The 23,059-nt window shown below is 48.0% G+C and overlaps 1 protein-coding gene across 3 annotated transcripts in view; it reads left to right on the forward strand.

Annotated features, from left to right (window-relative positions):
* The window catches only part of IPPK (inositol-pentakisphosphate 2-kinase), a 66,412-nt gene that overhangs the window by 12,612 nt on the left and 30,741 nt on the right, over positions 1–23,059 (forward strand). For all 3 annotated transcript variants that reach the window (XM_036420108.2, XM_036420107.2, XM_045575050.1), the window contains exons 5-11: positions 1,437–1,558; positions 2,893–2,982; positions 14,021–14,079; positions 14,275–14,347; positions 17,330–17,609; positions 18,564–18,714; positions 19,307–19,409. In XM_036420108.2, the coding sequence (XP_036276001.1) occupies positions 1,437–1,558; positions 2,893–2,982; positions 14,021–14,079; positions 14,275–14,347; positions 17,330–17,609; positions 18,564–18,714; positions 19,307–19,409 (878 nt within the window). The remainder of the gene's footprint in view (positions 1–1,436; positions 1,559–2,892; positions 2,983–14,020; positions 14,080–14,274; positions 14,348–17,329; positions 17,610–18,563; positions 18,715–19,306; positions 19,410–23,059) is intronic.

A 23,059-nucleotide genomic window follows, 5' to 3' on the forward strand; every position in this document is an offset into this window, starting at 1 on the left:
TGCAAGGAGACTGGAGGAGCCAAAAGGAAACCAAGTAGATCCGCACTGCAGAGGAGGGCCAGGCCCACAGAGTTTGCAGCCGGAGGACCTGCCCCAGAGTGGAGCCACCCAGCCTGCTTGTCCTCCTGGGAGACTAGGAGACATGAGTTCTGTGGGCAGTGCCTGCCCCATCACCTCCCGCGCCTGCCCCTTCGCCTCCCGCGCCTGCCCCATCGCCTCCCGCGCCTGCCCCTTCGCCTCCCGCGCCTGCCCCGTCGCCTCCCGCGCCTGCCCCGTCGCCTCCCGCGCCTGCCCCATCGCCTCACATGCCTCCCCAATCACTTCACGTACCTTCTTGAACTTAGTCATGGCTTAGTGATGGGAGGTGATGGGGCAGTCAGACTTGCCTTTCAGGGCCAGAGACAAAGAGGTAAAGCCTCTGTGATTGAGATGGACATGCCTCCGTCCAAAAAGCAGCCCGGCAGCCACGGTGTGCAGTGGCCGGTGGAGAAGTCTCCCTTACGTTGCAGGAGCAGGCCAGCCCCAGAGCACCGTGCCAGGAGCCTCTGGTGGAGGAGGCCTAGAGGAGTGGGATCTGCTTGGAGAGGGCTGAGTGGGGAAGGAGGTCATAGCCACATTGAAGCCAGGACAGCGTCTTAGCTGTTTCCTCCTCTAGACTAGACGAAGACAGACTGAGACTTGCTCTAGATTCTGCCAGGCAGCTGCAGTGCTGCTCAATGCCATTATTTTATTTTAGGGTTAGTAATTAAATTTATGCTACTTAACAGTAATAATGACTCATAGTCAGCCTTGCTCTGTGAAAGGAGGAAAGCCAGCCTCACGTGGGGTCTGGAGGCCACGTGTGCCTTCCGTGACTGCCCACGGCACAGCTGCCAGCAGTCCCTGCCGGGAGCCCGCAGGAACTCTCCTTCCTCTGAGCTCCAGGTTCAGGGGCTTACAGGGTTTGGGGCAGTCCCCAAGACCAACAACCTCAGGGCCTATAGAACTCATGGTCATGGTCATTTTATGGCTCGACGCAGCTCAGGGACACAGGCAAGACCTGTGCTGGGTGCAGGTGCCCTGGCGTCGTTTGGGCTGTGTGCCCTGCTGGCAGCAGCAGTGTGTGAGCACATGGATCAGTGCCACACACAGAGACTGCCCAGCTGTGGGGGGAAGGTTTCGGAGGGCCGGGCATTAGACACAGCTGACTAGCTAGCTGCCCTCAGCCTCCAGCCTTCCGGAGGTCGAGCTGATACCATGAGACCCAACCCCCACCCCGGGTCACAGTTGCACTCATGTGACTCAGAGGCCCAACAGGCAGCACACTCCAGCTGCAGACAGCCGCCAGGGGCTGGAGGCCAGCGCTGGCCTTTCCTCCAGAGAATTCACCGAATTGTGCGGCATCGTCTTGCATCTCTGGCCCTGATCCTCAGGTATGTTCCACCCCTGTTTTCCAGAATCTCGCTGTGACAAGGACCTGGACACACTCAGTGGTTACGCTCTGTGCCTTCCCAATTTAGCCAGACTTCAGACCTACCATTTTGCCGAGCACCGGCCGATTCTATGTGTAGAGATCAAGGTGAAGTTTTGAAAAGGGGAGTGGTGCGGGGAGAAGGGAAAGGTGGGTTCAGTCCAGTGTACCTGCCAGAGCACACCTTCCCGCAGAAGCTCCTGCTATCCCCACGGCCCCGCAGCCCTTCTCGGGGCCAGTACCTCCTAGGTCCTCCGCCTGCTTCCCGCTCCTCCCATAGTGCCACCTGCTCCGTCCTGCCCTGGTTTCTCCCACCGGCCAGACCCAAGGGACATGGCTCCCCAGGCCCCAGACTTAGGCCTATTTCCAGGTGCTGCATTGGAGAGATAGCCGGCAGGCCCTGGCCGACAGCCACCAGCACAAATGCTTTGGGTTCCACCCTCCCCGTTTGCTCTGGAAGGTGCAGCTTGCAAGGCCCCGACCACCCCCTTCTGCCATGCCCTGTGGGCCCCGTGGTGACACTACATGCCGTGTTCCAGGAGGCCAGCTTGAGGGTTCCCCTTCGGACCGGGGAGCATTCTCTTCTTTTGCTGCTGTCCTGCTCAGGGGAAACCTCCCCGGAGGCACAGTCACATACATGACTCTCAAGGCCTAGGTTTGTCGTGGCCAGGAAACCCGAGCAAGGCGGGGGTGGGTGGGGGATGAGGGGTGTTGCTCCTCTATTGGAGGAAGTGATTGCCAGATAAGAGCCAGGCCCCTGGCTTCATTCTGCTGCCCAGTGCCCAGGGGCTGCTCAGGTCCTTCTCCGGAAGCTTCTCGGATGTCCCAGACTATTGTTCGTCTCCTTTTTCCAAACCTCTCTGGTGGTAGTTTTCAGGTCACACCCTTAGCCCTGAGCACTCGGAACCCCTGTGCTCCGAGGGGACTGCACACCTGCTTCCCCAGCCAGAAGCGGAGTCCCCACTAAGGCCTCACAGAGACACGGCAGCTCTCCGGGGCCACGTGCTAAATGCAGGTCTTACATGTTGCACGTGCCCAGAAACTGGCCGTTTTAAAAGGGACCTGGGGTTCCAGACATTTTGGGAGCCTAGCAACCATCAGTTGGGCCCTTCCTGTTCATGACTTCTTGTCAGAGGGAATGAGGTCCTAATTCTTAGAGCTGGGAGCACTCCCAGCATCTTTCCAGTCTTGTTTGTCTTGAAAACACAAAGTGACTCTGTTGTGCTTTTCAATCCAGCAACTGAGGACCAATGAGAGTTCTGACTCGAGCAGCACAGGGATGTTTAGATGATGCGACAAGAGAAGCATCAGAGGTTGGAGAGAAAAGCAGCTTTGGCGACACTTCTGTCCAACACTGCTGCTGCTCCCACAGTGGCCTTGCAGTTCTGTCTGCTTAAAGGAATGCAGTTCTCCCTAAGCAGATTTTCTCATTTATTTTGCAGCCAAAATGTGGGTTTATTCCTTCCTCCAGTGCCGTGACGCACGAGATGAAGCACAAGGTGTGTCGCTACTGCATGCACCAGCACCTCAAGGTGAGTGCTGGCCAGCCCGCCCGCCTGCAGGCTGTGGGGAGGGTGCTGGCCTGCAGTGACCACCCAGAGTTTTCAAAAGAGTGAAAGAAGTTGTAGATGCTTATTACTTACCTCACCTTTTTGTTTTTTGTTTTAAATTGAGATAAATTTTTTTTTGCCCTAAGATTCACCCTTTTAAAGTGTATACATTGTATACATTTAGTATATTCACAAAGTTGTACAACCATCACCACTATCTAATTCCAGAACATTTTCATCACTTCAAAAAGGAATTCTGTCCCCAGGAGCAGTCCCTGTCCTCCCAACCCCTGTCTGCCTCCTGTGTGTCTGGATTTGCCTGTTCTGGACAGTCATACAATGTGTGGCCATTTGTGACTGTCTTTTTCCATTTAGTATAATTATATTGAGTAGCATGTATCAGCACTTCATTCCTCTTATGACTGATTAATAGTCCATTGTCTGGGGACATTTTGTCCATCCACTCATCTGTTGATAAACATGTGATCTTTCCACCTTTTGGTTATTGTGAATAATGTTGCTATGAACATGCATGTACATGTGTTTCTTTGAATCCCTGTTTTCAGTTTTCTTCGGCACGGCCATGGGTGAGCCTGAACTCAGGCCCCTATTTCCCATACTCGGCCCCACGTTGGGCACCATATGTTCCGTGCCAGCACAGCCAGGTTCGGTGAGCCTAAGGGGGTGGTGTAGGATTGAGAAAAGACAGATAAGAGAAAAAAGCTGGGTCTGGGTGGGACGCTCTCCTCTCAGATGGAGAGCTAGCGACAGAAACACGGCCTACAAGCAGAGTCTGTATTTTATAGCCATATTCCACGAGGCAAAGTAAGGGCGTGGTCAAGATGTTTACAACGTTCGTGCAGGTTTCGAATCTACGCAATTATATGTATCTGAACTCTATCAAGCCCACATCACTCAGCCACATGGGACCACAGTTCAAGCTTACAGCTATGGCCTTTGGCTGTCATTGTGCTGGGGCTTGCCTGTGGCTTTACCACAAAAGGATCGTGCCCTCTCATGAGTCCCAGGTTTGAACCTGTTCAAATGCTGTAGCTGCTCCCACAGGGTAGATTCCTTGGAGTGGAATTACCGGGTCTTAGGAAAGTTCTGTGTTTAACCTTTTGAGAAAGCACCGCACTGTTTTCCCCAGTGTGGTCTTCCCATCAGTAATGTATGAGTGTATGAGTATTCTAATTTCTCCACATGCTTGCCAGCCCTGGTTGTTCTTGTTTGTGGTGAGTGTGCGGTGATAGCTCATTGTAGTTCTCATTTGTGTTTCTCTAACAGTGATGGTCAGCATCTTTTCATGTGCTTATTGTGTCATTGGAATATATTCTTTGGAGAAATGTCTATTCAAGTTCTTTGCCCATTTTGAATTGGGTTTTTCTGTTGTAGAGTTTACATGTTCTTTGTATATTATACTAGAAGCCCAATGCATGAAAATCATGTAAGGGGTTCGGCCCTCACAGCCTCAGCTTTGTCTGTGGTCATCCAGAAGGACGTCTGGAAGGATGTCTGGAATGTTGTTCAGCTGTTTGATCTAATTAGCATATTATGCTATTATTATATTATTATTATTATTATTATTATTATTATTATTGGCCCAGTGCACAAAATTTGTGCATGGGGGCAGGGGGTGTCCCTCAGCCCAGCCTGCACCCTCTCCAATCTGGGATCCCTCTCACAATCCAGAACAGCTGGCTCCTAACTGCTCGCCTGCCTGCCTTCCTGATTGCCCCTAACCACTTCTGCCTACCAGTCTGATCACCCCCTAACCACTCCCCTGCCAGCCTGATAAATGCCTAACTTCTCCCCTGCCGGCCCAATTGTCCCTAACTGCCCTCCCCTGGACCCCAAACTGCCCTCCCCTGCAGGCCTGGTCCCCACCATCTGCTCTCCCCTGCCAGCCTGGCCACCCCTAACTATCCTCTGCTGCTGGCCTGTTCCCCCTCATCTGCCCTCCCCTGCCAGCTTGATCATCCCTAACTGTCCTCCCCTGCAGGCCTGATTCCCCCCACCCCCCACAATTGCCCTCCCCTGAAGGCCTGGTTGCTTCCAACTGCCCTCCCCTGCTGACCTGGTTGCCCTCAACTGTCCCCCTCTGCTAGCTATCTTGTGGCAACCATTTTGTCTCCACATGGGGGTGGTCATCTTTGACCACATGGGGGCCTCCTGCACACTCCCTACAGGGGTTGTGCCCACAACCAAAGTACATGCCCTTGACTAGAATCGAACCTGGGACCCTTCAGTCTGCAGGTTGATCCTCTATCCACTGAGACAAACCGGCCAGGGCTGTTGGTAGGTTTTTGATTACTGATCCAGTCTCTTGTTATTGGTCACTGGACAGTTTTTTATGAAGGGTCTAGGTGTGCATCTCTGGGATTTTATCTTTTCCCTACTCAGATTTGTTGTTAAGCCCCTCTAAAGACTTATTCATTTTTGTTCTTTTCAACTACAGAATTTCTGTCTGGTTCCTTTTTAAAATTCTGTCTCTGTTGTTATTCTCCGATAGGTAAGAGGTTGTTTTCCTTGTTTTCCTTGTTTTCTTTAGCTGTAGCACAGTTAAAGTGGCTAATTTAAAGTTGTTGTATCAGTCCAATGTCTGAGCTTCCTCAGGGACCACCCGTGGATTGCTTTATGCCCTGAAGGTATGGATCATACGTTCTTGTTTCTTTGTATATCTTGTAATGATTTGCTGACAAGGGGCATTTTAAGTAATACAATGTAGTCACTCTAGAAACCAAATTCTACAACCTCTCTAGGATTTTTTATTGCAGATTATTGTAATTGTTATTGCTTTTCCAGTGGCTTTTCTATGCAAACTAAAGGCCTGGTGCATGGGTTCATGCACTGCTAGGGTCCCTTGGTGCAGCCTGTGGAAATCAGGCCAAAACCAGCACTCGAACGCTGCCTTCCCCTCCTGCCTGCCACTCCTGCTCATCTCAGCCCCGCTGCACCTGCCATCACTGCTAGGCAGGCTCGCTGCTGCTCCGCTGCCGTCTGTGGGCTGTGAGCCCTGTGTCTGGCACCCATCGGTCAGCTGAGCGGTGCTCCCGCTGTGGGAGCACACTAACCACCAAGGAGCAGTTCCTGCATTGAGCGTCTGCCCCCTGGTGGTCCGTGCGTGTCATAGCAACTGGTCAACTGGCAGAATGAACCGTTGCTTAGGCTTTTATATACATTAGGTCCTTGGGTTACATCAGAGATCCATTCCTACGGTGCAATGTTACGTGATTGTTGCTGTAAGTTGGAACCCACGTACATACACCTACATCACTCAGTGGAGCACACACAGCAGTAATGAAGTGAAACAGTAAAAAAAACTTAAAAGAAAGAGAATTCCTGACCTTTACATGTGGTAAATAAATAATAAAAACGTAAAGCACCTATGTACATACATCATAAAGCACCTATGTACATACATCGAAATGACGGAACTTTTTTTTATAAATAAGTAGCAGATGGCGATGTAACCACGAAACGACATACATTGAGTCCGACTTCACCGAGGACTATCTGTATGTAGACGCTGAGAAGTCTGCATTTTTCTTATGTGTAGCTTCTAAAGTCTCTGCTCAGTTAGCTTAGCAGGCAGCTGATGGTTTGGAAATATTTTCTTAAATCCCTGGAATCAGTAAGATTCTCATGTTTTGGCCAGAGGCTCTGTGTGTGGGCTGAGGGCTGCTTTCAACCCTCAGCAGGAGAGTTGCAACTTTGCCTTGGCCTTCACTTTCAGAGCCGAGGTGAGGGCCTCTGCAGGTCTTTGCAGAGCCTGTGCCTGGGCTTCTATAATAGATCCCCCAGGACATGCTGGAGTTTACACCCAGTGCACACTTCACCCGACAGCCTTTCTGTTGAGCTTCAGGTTTAGCCTGTTGTTAGCCACAACTGCTATTCCCCATGCGGCAGCTATGAAGTTGAAACAGTTGCCTCTGAATAGTTGTCCTAAGTGCTCCTGGGAAACAGAGCCCCTCTGAGACAGGCCAGTGAGCACAGGAAACCAGAGACGGGGAGGTAATATAATGCGCATTCTCTGGCAACACGGCTCCAGAGGAGCCCCGCCCTGCCCCGCCCTCTGCAGGCTGCCAGCTTCTGTTTTCACCAGGACTGCTGGTTTCCAGGGTTCCCTTGGAACTAGACAGACGGGGTGGGAATAGGACATTAAAGTGCCACAAAGCTCTTTACTTAGATTGGGTTGTATTTCTTGAGTAAATGCTTCCTAAATTGTTGCAAGACGTTGGTTAATTTTCAGAGTTATGAAAATTTAAATTGATTCTGTAAGTTTTGCAGTTTTCTCATTGCTCATATGGGGGAGAGAATTTCCAGAGTTGCTTACTCCACTGTTCCCACTGACTTAATACCTGCTCATTTAACTGATAAAATATGGAATTGTATGAATTAGGTCATCTGCTTTCCCAGAGATAACTCATGTTATCAGTTTGTACATCCTTCCTGACTTCTTCCTGTGCCGACAAAAATAAACGTTACACAGTGGAAGTGAGGTGATGCCATCTTTATACATATCTATGTTCACATGTGCATGTATACTCATTTATAACGCAAATACAGGTTCTTGCCATGTGAAATTGTTCTGCTAATTGCCTTTTTTCACTTAAATAATCCTTAAGGATTGTTTATTGTACAGCCTTCAAGGGCTTTTCTTTGCATAATTGTATAAATATGTGATACACATACTCCATTTTTTTAAAATGTATTTTATATTGTTGACAGTATTACAGATATTTTCCATTCCCCCCTCATCCCTTCCTCCCAGCCCTTACTCAGCACCAAGTCTTCACCACCCTATTGCCTGTGTCCATGGGCTATGCATACCTGTGTATATAAGAGGCTAAGTGTCTGTCCTTCTTTCCGACTGAATGCTATGACCCGCACTAACCACCAGAGGGCAGATGTTCGACAGGTGCTGCCATGATGCACGCTGGCCATTTAAAAATAAATGGCACCATGGACCTGGCGCTGACAAACCAACACTTGGCTTCCTCCAAGTGAGACACAAGCCCCACTGCCACCACAGAGCAACACCCCACCAAATTTCAGCCAACACTGCCAAGACCCCCTGCTGCAAAATGCAGCCCACAACCCAGCCCAGCCCAGAAACGGTCACTGTGGGCACTGGTCAATGACGTCACATAGCAATGCCTGGCTTCCTCTCCCTAGCCACCAGCTTCCTTGGAGTTTCTTCATCCCAGGAACATGACTTGCTTTATAGCCAGGTGGAAACATTTTACATATTAACCAAATGTCTGTGAAGCGTTTCCCATGCCTCATCTCATTTGATCCCCACATAAGTCCTGGAGTAGGGAGATAGGAGACTCGATGGAATCCTATTTTCTTTTCATTAGCCAGAAAATAGAGATTTAGAAACTTGACTGAACTGAAAAGAAGTAAAAAATGGTGAAATTTGACAATGACTTCAGGTTTTGCCATTGCGCAGAATATAATCAAACACTGCTGCAGTTAAATATTGTACCCTTTGTTCTCCCTGCATGATCTACAATAATAATCTGCTTTGTGTTGATATTTACTACTGTGTTGCTAACATTTATCTGAAAGAGAAGTTGGGGTGCTTCACTGGGCTGGAAAAAGTTTAGCTACATCAGAAAGCAGGTCTAATTAAGCAAGTTTATCTATATATATTCAAAAGGCTAAGTTGACTTGCACATGCATGGTACACATAAAGCTATCACTGGCACCATTTGCATGCATGTGTTCCCATCTGTCATTGTTTGTCTTGAATTTGGTTGACACTTCTCTTATAGAGAAAGGGCAAATAGTGATATTAAAATATTTCTTATAATTAATTTTCTTTCAATGTGCATGAATCGGTGCACCAGGACACTAGTCAGTATATAAGTTCTTTGGTTTATCTCTTCTTGTCCCTTCAGTCCCACATGGAGGTGTGTCAGTCTGTCCCATACCTCCCTGCTTTGGGTCTTACTTTGTTGGCCAATTCATTTTGTTCATTGGATTCCACAGATAAGTGAGATCATATGATATTTGTCTTTCTTCATTTGACTTATTTCACTCAGCATAATATTTTCCATTTCCATCCATGCTGTCCCAAAGGGTAAGAGTACCTCTTTTTTGCAGCTGCATAGTGTTCCATAGTGTAAATGTCCCAGAGTTTTTTTTAACCACTCATCTACTGATGGGACTTAGGCTGTTTTAAGATTTTAGCTATTGTAAATAACACTGCTATGAACATAGGGGTGCATATATTCTTTCCGATTGGTGTTTTGGGGTTTTTAGGATATATTCCCAGAAGTGGGATCACTGCGTCAAACAGAAGTACCATTTTTAATTATTTGAGGAAACTCCATACTGGTTACCCTAGCTGCACCAGTCTGCATTCCCACCAGCAGTGTACTAGGGTTCCCTTTTTTCCACATCCTCACCCACACTTGTTGTTTGTTGGATTTTTTATAATAGCCATTCTGACGTGTGTGAGGTGATACCTCATTGTAGTTTTAATTTTCATTTGTCTGATGATTTTAGTGACTGAGCATTTTTAATGTGTTTCTTGGCCATTTGTATGTCCTCTTTAGAGAAATGTCTATTCAAGTCTTTTGCCCATTTTTTAAATTGGATTGTTTTTCTTTTTGTTGAGTTGTATGAGTACTTTATATATTTTGGCTATTAACCCCTTATTATATGTATCATTGGCAAATACGTTCTCACATTCAGTGGGTTTCCTTTTCAATATGATGGCAGTTTCTTTTGCTGTGCAGAAGCTTTTTATTTTTATGTAGTCCCATTTGTTTATTTTTTTCTTAGTTTCCTTTGCCCTAGGAGATGTATTCTTAAACATTATTGCATCAGATGTCTGAGATTTTACTGCCTATGTTCTCCTCAAGATTTTTATGGTTTCATGCCTTCCATTTAAATCTTTTATCCACCTTGAGTTTATTCTTGTGTATGGTGTAAGTTGGTGGGCTAGTTTCATGTTTTTGCATGTGTTCAGTTTTCTCAGCACATTTGTTGAAGAGAATGTCTTTTTACTTCATTGTATGTTCTTGCCTTCTTTGTCAAATATTAATTGATTGTAATGGCATGGGTCAATTTCTGAGGTCTGATCCATCGGTCCATATGCCTGTTCTTGTGCCAGTACCAAGATGTTTTGGTTACAATGGTTTTGTAGTATAGTTTGATATCCAGTATTGTGATCCCTCCTACTTTTTTTTTCTCTCTCTCTCTCTCTTTTTTTTTTTTTCCCCCCCTCAAGATTGCTGTGCCTATTTGGGGTCTTTTCTGGTTCCATATAAATTTTGAAGTATTTGTTCTATGAAGTATGCCATTGGTATTTTAATAAGGATTGTGTTGAATCTATAGATTTATTGGATAGTATAGACATTTTAATGATGTTAATTCTTCCAATCCACGAACATGGTATATTCTTCCACTTGTTTATATTTTCCTCTATTTATTTTTTCAATGTCCTGTAGATTTCCAAATACAGGTCTTTTACCTTCTTGGTTAAGTTTATTCATATGTACCTTTTTTTGTTGCAATGGTAAATGGGATTGCTTTTTTAGTTTCTCTTAGAGTTCATTATTGGTATGTAAAAATGCCATTGATTTGTGGATATTGATTTTGTATCCTGCTACTTTGCCTAGTTAATTTATTAAGTCTATATAGTTTCTTGGTGGAGTCTTTAGGGTTTTCTGTATACAAGATCATGCCATCTTGCTAATAATGAGAGTTTTATTTCCTCCTTTCCAATTTGGATACCTTTGATCTCGTCTCCTTGTCTGATTGCTGTGGCTAGGACTTCCAATTCTATGTTGAATGAGAGTGGTGGAAGCAGGCATCCCTGTCTTGTTCCAGTTCTTAGGGGAAATGGTTTTAGTTTTTTGTTTTTGTTTTTTTACCCATTTTAGTATTATATTGACTATATGTTTGTCACTTATGGGCTTTATTATATTGAAATATGATCTCTCTATTTCCACTTTACTGAGAGTTTTTATCAAAAAAGGGTGCTGTGTTTTGTTGAATGTTTTTTCTGCATTTATTGATATGATCATGTGGTTTTTATATTTCAATTTGTTATGTGATATATCATAGTTATTGATATGCAAATACTGTACTAACCTTGCATCCCTGGTATAAATCCCACTTGGTCATGATGTGTGATCTTTTATTTTTTATTTTCATTTTTTTTTTCTGTTTAATAAATCTTTATTGTTCATATTATTACAAAACTTCCTCATTTTTCCCCCTCCACCAGGTTCCCACCCCACCCTCTGCCCTTTCCCCAACCCCCATTGTCCTCATCCATAAGTGCACAGTTTATGTTCAGTCTCTTCCTATACCCCCCTCTCCTCCTTTCCCCAAGAATCGTCAGTCCACTCCCCTTCTATACCTCTGATTCTATTATATTCACCAGTTAATATTGTTCATAAGATTTTTTTTTAATTCCCTTGGTTTTTAGATTCACGTGTTGATAGTTACATATTTGTTGTTCATAATTTTTATCTTTATTTACTTTCTCTTCTAAAAGAACCCCCTTCAGCAATTCATATAATTCTGGTTTGGCGGTGATGAACTCCTTTAGCTTTTTTTTATTAGTGAAGCTCTTTATCTGGCCTTCGATTCTGAGTGATAGCTTTGCTGGGTAGATTATTTTTGGCTGTAGGTTCTTGCTATTCATTAACTTGAATATTTCTTGCCATTCTCGTCTGGCCTGCATGGTTTCTGTTGAGAAATCAGCTGACAGTCGTATGGGTGCTCCTTTATAGGTAACTACCTGCTTTGCTCTTGCTGCTTTTAATATTCTCTCTTTGTCTTTTGCTCTTGGAATTTTAATTATGATGTGTCTTGGTGTAGTCTTCTTTGGATTCCTTTTGTTTGGAGTTCTGTGCGCTTCCTGGACTTGTAAGTCTAATTCTTTCACCAGGTGGGGGAAGTTTTCTGTCACTATTTCTTTCAGTATGTTTTCGATATCTTGCTCTCTCTCATCTTCTGGGACCCTCATAATTCTGATGTTGGTTCGCTTGAAGTTATTCCAGACGTTTCTTAAATCATCTTCAATTTTCTGGATTCTCTTGACTTCTTGCTTCTGCGGAGGAGTGTCTTCTGGCTCTTTATGTTCCAAATCTTTGACTTGATTCTTGCGATCTTCCATTTTGTTTTTAGGACTCTGTATAATATTTTTTATTTCAGACAATGTGTTCTTTATTTTTTGTTGATCCCTTATTAGTTCTTGTTGATCCCTTATTAGTTCTTGTTGATCCCTTATTAGTTCTTGTTGATCCCTTTTCATCTCCTCATAGGTCTTATCGACCTTTTCTAGGAAATTCTTAAAAAACCTTATAAGGGTGGTTTTGAACTCTATATCCAGTCTCTTCTTTTCCTCCATTTCTTTTGTTTGTGATCTAATTCCTTGTCTTGGCATTTTCACAGCTTTCCTGAGTTGGTAGGGTGGCTTTGTGTGCTAAGGTGTCCTATATGGTTCAGTGAGTCAGCCTCCCAGTTACCTGAGGTGGACAGTCTTGGTGTAGCCCTTTGTGGGTTGGGTGGGCAGTCTTGTTGTTAAGCCTTGCTTGTTGTTGGTATCACTGGGAAGCGTTGATCTCCAAGCCAATTGGCTATGAGGATCAGAAGTCGATGTGTGATCTTTTAAAATATTGCTGGATCCAACTTGCTAACATTTTGTTTAGGATTTTAGCATCTGTGTTCATCAGGGATATTGACCTGTAATTTTCTTTCCGGTGCTATATCACCTCTTTCATCTCTGACTATTTATTTGGTTCTACTCTGTTTCTTTTTTTTATTTTTATTTTATTTTATTTTATTTTATTGATTTTTCAAAAATGGTTCTATTTCCCTTCTCATGTTGTTGTAATTTTCACTAAGTTACTTAAGAATCTTTATAACCATTGCTTTGAATTCTATATCTGTACATATATCCTTTTTATTCTCTCTTTTCTAAAACATATTTTTATTGATTTCAGAGACGAAGAGAGAGGGAGAGAGAGATAGAAATATCAGTGATGATAGAGAATCATTGATTGGCTGCCTCCTGCACACCCCTTAGTGGGGATTGATCTGGCAACCTGAGCACATGCCCTTGACCAAAATTGAACCTTGGAGCCTTCCGTCCGCAAGCTGATGCTCTAACCACTGAGCCAAACCAGCTAGGGATCATTATTATTATTAATATTATTATTATTATTATGTAATATATGCTTTGTTCTGCAAGTTGGTTTTTGCCTTGAATAAATTTTGGTGATTTTTAGTTCTACCTCTTTCTGTTGGTGACTGCAAAGCATTTATTCATTCCTTCACTGAATATATGTCCTGCCAGGTCCTGGCCCATGAGAGTACTATGATTTACTTAGTTGTTGCTTAGTCAGTTAGTGGTGAACATCCTTGAACCTGTGATTCCTTGTATATTTGCCAAGTTGGGATACCCACCTTTTAATTTTTAAAAAATATGTTTTTATTGATTTTAGAGAAAGGAAGGGAGAAGGAGGAGAGAGATAGAAACATAAATGATGAGAGAGAATCATTGATTGGCCACCTCCTACACGCTCCCTCCTGAGAATCGAGCCCGAAACCCGGGCATGTGCCCTGACTGGGAATCGATCTGGTGACCTCTTGGTTCATGGGTGGACACTCAACCACCGAGCTGCACCAGCCTTTTAAATTTTGATGGAAACCAGCAAGTGGCCTTGTTGTGCCAACTTTTCTTCTCAATGACAACATGAAATTACTATGAGCCACACCTTCTCCTTCTTGGATATTATAATTTTAAAGGTTTGTTTATCTGGTTACCAGATTTGGCTTTAAAAAGGTGCTTGCTGCTGCTTCCTGCTCATGTAGAGGCTGGGCCAGCAGCCACGTGGGAACTCAGAGGAGGGCGGGCACCCCCCAGCTAGTGAGGGTGTCCCGGAGTGCGGACACCTGCTGGGACTCCCATCACCTCATCCCCTGGGCTGGTGCTAAAGTCACCCAGTGCTGCCCCGTCCCATCATGGACACGTGTGGTGGTTTCTTCGCAGGTGGCAACTGGGAAGTGGAAGCAGATCAGTAAATACTGTCCCCTCGACCTCTACTCAGGGTAAGAGACAGTGCTTGTCCTTAGTGCTATCTTCCCTGCAGGGGGTGTGGCTGGGGGTCCTGTGAGGGGTCAGGGCGGGCCTTGTCACGCGGCTGGAGACCTGCAGCCCGTGCCCCAGATGCCCCAGCCGCAGCCCAGGCACAGGCAGGGACTGCAGGCCTGCTGCTGACCCTGCACATCTCCTTTCCGTTTTAGAAATAAGCGGAGAATGTACTTTGCCTTGAAAAGCTTGTTGCAGGAGGCACAGAACAACCTGAAGATATTTAAGGTAAGAGTGCTTCCGTGCTGCGGCTTTCCGCATGGGCCGCCGTGCGGCTGAGCGGCACCCGCTCTCCTCCTGGCCGGCACACACGCAGGGCGGGCCTCCGATGGCATCCCGGGCGCCTGGGCTCTGATCAGCGCCGACCTGACCCTCAGGGTGCCTCTGAGGCCTGGCTGGCATCCGCCTTCCCAGACACCAAAGTCAGGGTGCGTGTAATTCTGGGAAGGACTTGAGGACTGTGTTTGAATTAGACGGTAGATTTCTTCCCGTCAGGGGGCTTATCTGGAACCTGTGGCCAGGCTGGCATTCTGTCTGAAGTGGCCTTTCTGGCTGCCCTGCCGCCTGGGCCCCGGACAGCTTGTCCTGCCCTGTGCCCAGGGCTGGGCCTCAGACCTGAGCCGTCAGCTGCTTCTGTTGCCACGGAAAAAATCCAGAGTTTGGGAGAATTGTCTCAAAATGAATGGATTAAGAGATGGTACACAGCATGGCTTTTTAAAAATAGCATCTGGAGCATTGCAGTCCATTTTCTCAAGTGCCGTCACTTTTTTAAAAATGTATGTTCTTATTGACTTTAGACATGATGAGAGAGAAACATGGATCGGCTGTCTCCCGCACGCTCCCTCCTGGGGTTGGAGCCCACAACCTGGGTGTGTGCCCCCTGGGGAATGGATGCTGTGCCCTCTTGCTCATGGGTCATGCTCAACCAGTGAGCTGCCCTGGCCCGGCCCAGGTGCCGTCACTTCCGGCGAGCTGAGGTGCTGCAGCCCGCTCCCGGTCGGCACCGCCATCCTCCTGTTGGTCCGCGTGTTGTTCACACACTCCATGCCTGTGGCTCTGTCCACCCCAACCGGGTCACTTGTGAAACTAGGGAGACATGTACAGTGACATGGAGCTGAGCTGATGGCTCTCCTCCAAAAGCCACCTGAGGTCCTTGAGCAGCTGTGTCTGTGGGGGCGAAACCCCGCCCTCTGCCCTCAGATGTGGGGACAAGAGGTCTTCCCTCCCATTTCCCCGCCCCCCCCCCCCCCCCCCCGGGCGTGTCAGCCCTGCTGTGCTGGAGCGGGCCAGCCTCACAGGCCAGTCCGCTCCCACGCGGCTCAGTGCCCCCACCGCACGGGCCTCGGGCTCAGTGCCCCCACCGCCCGGGGCCTCCACTCAGTCCCGGCCCCTGGTGCCAGCTCAGCACGTCCTCTCGGCCTGTTTTCTCCTGGGAACTCCCGCCTGCCTTGGCCTGGCGTACCCGGCTCCACAAAAGGCCCATCTCAAGGCTGTCTCATGGGTTCCCTGGCCTTGGCGGTGGTGGCCTTCATTGTGTCCCATCACCCTGGACACCCACTGAGCTCTGGCAGTGCCAGCGGGGCCTTCCGGGGAAGCCGCGTCCTGTTGTTTCGCAGGACTTTGCCGAGGGAGGCACGCCTGTCTGCACGCCTGTGGGTTGACTTGCCTCCCCTCGGCCACCCGGGCAGAGCGGGAATGTCCTGTCACATGCCCTGCTGCTGTGCTCCGGGCACTCACACCTCAGCTCTGCCAGGGGAAGCCGGGAGACGGCTCTGGCTCAGGGTCTCTCCTGAGGCTGCTCCCAACTAACGCCTGGCTGAGCCCCTCTGAGCTCCCGGGCTCTGACATCACGGAGACAGCCGCGGTGCGAGCCGGCACCTCTCCCTCATCGGTGAAAGCCCAGCGGGGCGCGCTGCCGCTGCCTCCATGCTGCCGGGCACGTGGGCCCGCCCTCTGTGAAGCGGAGAGAGCCTCCGTGGGACTGTCAAGGGCGATGGGCCGTGGCACGTCCTGCAGGCTGTTCGCCTCACCTTCTCGCAGGCACGGGAGGGAGGCGAGAGGCGCCACTGCCCTGGCGTGGGCTGCTGCTTGGGGCAGGAGCCAGGTTCTCTTAGGGCCTTTCTACCAGACACCAGAGGCCACATCTGTCACACTCCCAGGCCACCATGGGCCAGACAAGCAAGGACTACGAGGAAGTGGGCACAAAACGAGGAGCTTCCGTTTTCATAGAAACGTAGGTTTATTCCGATAGAGACGTGCGGAATACAAAGGGCTAAAATAAAGGAGTCATCCTTAACATAAAATAACTGAACATTTTAATAACAATTATTTTTCTTGAACATTCACTTACCAGACACTGATAACTTCACAAATTATAAGTGTAACACAAATAAACCTATTTTTCTCGCTCTCCAAAGTGATATATTTCCTGTTGCTCACACCAAACAAGTCAGTCCCAGACTAACGACGTTGCCATCGGCCACTGACATATCCGCTGCTGGTGTTAGTGGAGGAAATGGTGCGCCTGCGCAAAGGGAAGTGAATGCAAACAGGATTCTAGTAATCAGCCATTAGTGAACGTTGTAGTTCATTATTAATAATTATGTAAAACAGGATATTGTAAAAATTAAGTCACAAAATTTTTATTAAAACGTTCCTTACATACCATTATATTGGCTGGGCCACAAAAATATTCATTGTGGGCCACATGCAGCCTGGGGCCGTGAGTTTGACACGCTTGGTGTAGACCCTGTAAAAGTCATGGGCTAGGCCCATGGCGTTCCTGCCTGCAGCCTGTGAACCACCGGCACTGCAAGGGGTTTCTTCGCTGGACTTGGTTTGGAAGGCAGGATGGCCTCAAGGCCAGGGTTTCACACCCACCCTGACGGGACTGGTCCGGCCTTTCGCAGAGGACAGGCTCTGCAGAACTGGCATCCACAGCGTCCACGCTGCCTCTCACTGCCTCTGCTCAGGCCGGACGCAGTGTCACAGGAGAGGCATCCCTGCCTCTGCAGTCCCCGCGGCAGTGCGCTGTGTCTGGCGTGAGGTTTGTACTTCATTCAGTTCAGGACTCCGGTCTCCGTTTTTAGAGCTTTCCTTCTTTCCCACCTTCCAGTGGGACTCGCCTTTTGGTCCGCACCGGGTGGAGGCACTGATGGGCACTGGTTGATGTTTGCTCCTTTGCCTGCCTGTCCTGTTTCTTCCCTGCAGAACGGGGAGCTGATTTATGGCTGCAAGGACGCCCGCAGCCCCGCAGTTGACTGGCGTGAGCTGGCACATCACCTGAAGCCCTTCTTCTACCCGTCCAACGGCCTGGCCAGCGGGCCCCACTGCGCGAGGGCCGTGATCCGGGAGCTGGTGCGCGTCATCACGCGGGTGCTGCTCAGTGGCTCAGACAAGGGCCGGGCAAGTGCCCTGAAGCTGGGGCCTGGGCCGCCAGGCCCTTGTGTCTGTGAAGCCAGCCCCTTCGGCAGGAGCCTGCGGCACCAAGGTAGGCTGGTGGCTGGCGGGTGGGCAGAGGCCGGCCGTCGCCTGCTAGGGTCCTGCCTGGCCTCGCAGAGCTTCTGCAGGAGCAGCCTGGGCCCCACAGGCCTCCCCAGAGCCAGCCTCCCTGCCTCTGAGCCTCGGTGGGGAGGCGCCCTCCTCGTCCCGATGTGGGTGTGTCCTTGCAGCCCAGGTCTTCCCTACATCCCTGTCCACCGTGCCCGTGTTTGTTGGTGCTTTCTCCACGCCCTCCTGGTCCTTCCTCGTGGTGCACTGGGCAGGCTTCCTCGGCCGTTCTCAGGCACAGGAGTGAACCCCACAGTGCAGGCCTTTGCAGGGGAGGGGAGGGTGCAGGGCCAGCAGGTGCAGGGCTCCTGGCTATGGCTCTCCCTGCTCGAGGGCCTGTTCCTCACAGACTCACCCGGAGCTGGCTGTGACTCGGTGGCCCTGGGTTCCAGGTGGCTAGCTTGGGTCTTTGTCCTGCGTGTCCCCACGCTCGTTTGCTCCTGTGTTATCCGCCAGCAGCTCACCATGCACTCAGGTCTGTGGATGAGGAGGGAACTAGGAGGCTTCTAAGAGCCCTGTGGTCTGAACTCTGGTGGGGCTGTGGGTGACTGTTAGAAGTGAGGTCACCCAGACACAGCCTGCACCACCACCCTCCGGGTGCCGCCTCTCCACGTGGGCTGTGGGTTGGGGCTTCACAGACATGCTCTCAGATCGGGGCTGTGAACATGTCCCTTTAGATGCCATCTCTCTCAGCAGCTCTGGGTGGTGTGATGGAGTTGATGGCTGTTGCAAGGAAGAGGCACAGAGCGAGACGTGGGTCACCTGCCCTTTGCTTTGTGCCTGGCCCTGTGCACGTGCCCGCAGCTCCCGCTCCTCTGTGAGGCGGGCAGCCTGTGCCTGCCGCCGACATCAGCCCTTGGCAGTAACCCTCCTTCTCCCCGGATGTCCTTGGCAGGAAAAAGGAGCCCGGAGCACTCGGGGTTGCCGAAGGACTGTCTTCTGTACCAAACCCTTCAGGTGCAGATGTTGGACCTGCTGGACATCGAAGGCCTCTACCCTCTGTACCGACGGGTTGAGCGGTACCTGGAGGAGTTTCCTGAGCAGAGGTGAGGCTTGGCCTGTGGTACCCCTGACCCCTGGGCCCCAGTGGCCCCAAGCAGCTCTGAGGGTGAGATGGGGTGTGAGGGTTAGGATCCTCCAGTGGAGGATCGCACAGGACTCCCAGGAGGCTGACCCGCCCCAGCCGCCTTCCCTCTGTCCCTCCTGGCGCCAGGCCCGCCCAGGGCAGTGCTGTGTGATCGTTTCTGGAAAAGCAGCACATCCCAGGAGGTGGACAGTCCACAGCAGCAGCTCTGGGTCCTGAGTCGGGGCTGAGCTGCAGGGGGCAGTGCTGCTCCACAGCCAGCACCTGTCTGCCCAGCAGCCTCTGCCTCAGGCCTCCCTGTGTCCTCCAGTCGGGGTGGCTGGGCCCACAGAAGTGGGTGGTGGGCAGCACCTCCCTCCCACTGTCCCTTCACGTGAGCTCTGACTGGATGCCGTGTGTCAGAATCAGGACGTGTTCGGCTCACTCCCGGCTTAGGCAAAGTGTAGAATGGAGGAGGAGGAGCCAGTGAGCCAGAGGTGTGGTTGCTGAGTTGTGAGCAGTTTAAGAAACAGTCCCTGTGCCTGTGGCATCTTATTTCTGTCCCTTTCCTTTAGGAAAGCGTTGCAGATCGATGGGCCTTATGATGAAGCGTTTTACCAGAAGCTGCTCGACCTTTCCACAGAGGATGATGGGACAGTGGCCTTTGCGCTGACCAAGGTGAGCAGGCCTTTCCAGAAGCGCCCGGTGTTCCGTAGGCTCTCACACTGAGCCGGGCTTTCTGAGAAATGTTTCCTGATGGTTGAAGCAGGAATCTGGGATTTTTTATTTTTATTTTTTCAAAGAAACCAGTTATATTGAGATACATATATCCAAATATTTGAAAAGGTGAACAATTTTATTTTTTTACAACTTTTTTTTATTGTTCAAAGTATTACACATAGTAGTACATGTATCTCCTCCCCGCCATTGACCTTCCCCCGCCTCCTCTACCCCCCACATGTTCACATCCCCCACCCCCAGTGTCTTGTGTCCATTGTGCTTATATGCATGCATACGCGTCCTTCGATTGCTCTCTTCACCCCCTCCCCAACACTCCCCAGCCTTCCCGCTGTAATTTGACTGTTCCGTGCTTTACTGCCTCTGTATCTATCTTTTTTTCCATCAGGTTATAGTGTTCTTTATTTTCCATAAATGAGTGAGATCGTGTGGTATTTTTCTTTCATTACCTGGCTTATTTCGCTTAGCATAATGCTCTCCAGGTCCATCCATGCTGCTGCAAATGGTAAGAATTCATTTTTCATAGCAGCGTAGTATTCCATTGTATAGATGTACCATAGTTTTCTAATCCACTCCTCTGCTGACGGGCACCTAGGCTGTTTCCAAATCTTAGCCATGGTGAATGGTGCTGCTGTGAACCTCGGGGTGCATATGTCGTTTCTGATTAGTGTTTCTAGTTTCTTGGGATATATTCCTAGGAGTGGGATTGCTGGGTCAAATGGCAGTTCCATTTTCATTTTTTTGAGGAAACTCCAGACTTCTCCACAGTGGTTGCACCAGTCTGCATTCCCACCAGCAGTGCACGAGGGTTCCTTTTTCTCCCCATCCTCGCCAGCACTTGTCGTTTGTTGATAATTGCCATTCTGACAGGTGTGACATGGTACTGAGTTTTTTTTTGTTTTTTTTGCATCTCTTGGATAATTAGTTACTTTGAGCATGTTTTCATATGTCTCTTGGCCTTCTGTCTTCTTTTGAAAAGATTCTATTTAGGTCCGTTGCCCATTTTTTAATTGGATCATTTATCTTCCTTTTATTAAGTTGTATAAGTTCCCTATAGAAGTTGGAGATTAAACTTTTATTTGCAAATATGTTCTCCCATACAGTGGGTTTTCTTGTTATTTTGTTGATGCTTGCTTTTGCTGTGCAAAAGCTTTCTATTTTGATGTGGTCCCATTTATTTCTCTTTAGTTTCCCTTGCTCTAGGAGCGGTATCAGTGAAGAAATTGATTCGACATACGTCTGAGAGTTCTCTGTCTGTGGATTCCTCTGGTATTTTTATGGTTTCCCCTCTTATGTTTATGTCCTGTATCCATTTTGAGTTTATTATTGTGTATGGTGTAAGTTGGTGGTCTAGTTTCATATTTTTTGCATGTATCTGTCCAATTTTCCCAACCCTATTTATTGAAGAGAATGTCTTGACTCCATTGTATGTTGATGTCTCCTTTGTCAAATATTAATTGAGCATAGTGGTTTGGGTCGATATCTGGATTCTCTATTCTATTCCATTGATCTATGAGTCTTTTCTTGTGCCAGTATCAGACTGTCTTGAGAACAGTGGCTTTGTAATACAGCTTGATATCTGGTATTGAGATCCCACCTACTTTGTTTTTCTTTCTCAGGATAGCTGTATCTATTCGGGGACTTTTTTTATTCCAGATGAATTTTTTTTGAGTTCTTTCTATTATAGGTCTGTGAAATATGCCATTGGTATTTTAATGGAGAATGCATTGAGTCTATAGATCGCTTTGGGAAGTATGAACATTTTAATGATGTTGATTCTACTAATCCATGAACATGGTATGTTCTTCCATCTATTTATGTCTTTCTCTACCTCTTTTTCAGTGTCCTGTAGATTTTGGCGTATAGGTCTTTTACCTCCTTTGGTAAAAGTTTATTCCTAGGTATCTTACTTTTTTAGGGTCTATGGTAAATGAGATTGCTTTTTTAGTCTCTCTTTCTGTAAGTTCACTATTGCTGTATAGAAATGCCATAGATTTCTTGGCTTTGATTTTGTATCCTGCTATATTGCTGAATTCATTTATTAAGTCTAATAGTTTTTTGATGGAGTCTTTTGGGTATTTTATGTACAATGCTAGAGGCCTGGTGCACAAAATTCATGCATGGGGTGGGGTGGGAGAGAGCTGTGTCCCTCAGCCCAGCTTGCATCCTCTCCAATCTGAGACCCCTCGAGGGATGTCCGACTGCCTATTTAGGCCCGATCCCAGTCAGACATCCCTCTCACAATCCAGGACTGCTGATTCCCAACTGCTTGCCTGCCTGCCCTCCTGATTGCCCCTAACCGCTTCTGCCTGCCAGCTGATCACCCCCTAACCACTCCCCCGCCAGCCTGATTGATGCCTAACTGCTCCCCTGCCAGCCTCATTGCCCCTAACTGCCCTCCCCTGCAGGCTTAGTTCCCCCAACTGCCCTTCCTTGCAGGCCCAGTTAACCCCAACTTCCCTCCTCTGCCAGCCTGGTCACCCTTAACTGCCCTCCCCCGCAGGCTTGATTGCCCTTAACTGTCCTCCCTTGTAGACCTGGACCCTCCCAACTGCCCTACCCTGTTGGCCTGATCACCCACAACTGCCCTCCCTTGCAGGCCTGGTCCTTCCCAACTGCCCTCCCCTGCTGGCCATCTTGTGGCAGCCATCTTTGACCACATGGGGGCAGGCATCTTGTGTGTTGGAATGATGGTCAATTTACATATTACTCTTTTATTAGATAGGATCATGTCATCTGCAAATAAGGACAGCTTTACTTCTTTTCCAATTCGGATGCCTTTTATTTTTTCTTTTTGCAATGGCTAATACTTCGAACAGGAATGGTGAGAGTGGGCATCCCTGTCTTGTTCCTATTTTTGTACCAGTTTCGGCCATATATGGCTTTTATTATGTTGAGCAATAATCCTTCTATTCCCACCTTGCTGAGAGTTTTTATTAAGAAAGGGTATTGGGCCAAAACTGGTTTGGCTCAGTGGATAGAGCATCAGCCTACGGACTGAAAGGTCCTGGGTTCGATTCTGGTCAGGAGCATGTACCTTGGTTGTGGGCACATCCCCAGATGCGGGTGTGCAGGAGGCAGCTGATCGACGATTCTCTCTCATCAATGTTTCTAACTCTCTGTCCCTCTCTCTTCCTCTCTGTAAAAAAAATCACTAAAATTAAAAAAAAAAGGAAAAAAAAGAAAGGGTGTTGGATTTTGTCAAATGTTTTATATGACTATGTGATTTTTATCTCTCAGTTTGTTTATGTGATGTATTACATTTATTGATCTGCAGATATTGTACCATCCTTGCATTCCTGGGATAAATCCTACTTGGTCATGGTATATGATCTTTCTGGTGTGCTGTTGGAGCCGATTTGCTAGAATTTTTTTGAGGATTTTGGCATCTATGTTCATGACAGATATTGACCTGTAATTCTCTTTCATTGTGTTGTTTTTATCTGGTTTTGGTATTAGGGTGAGCTTGCAAGTGTTCCTTCCTCTTGAGTTTTTTTGAAATATCCTAAGGAGGATAGGATTTTTTTTAATTTTTATTTTTATTGATTTTGTACAGAGAGGAAGGGAGAGAGATAGAGAGTTAGAAACAT

Source organism: Pipistrellus kuhlii, unplaced genomic scaffold, assembly GCF_014108245.1.
Source record: "Pipistrellus kuhlii isolate mPipKuh1 unplaced genomic scaffold, mPipKuh1.p scaffold_m20_p_62, whole genome shotgun sequence".
Classification (NCBI taxonomy): Eukaryota; Metazoa; Chordata; class Mammalia; order Chiroptera; family Vespertilionidae; genus Pipistrellus; species Pipistrellus kuhlii.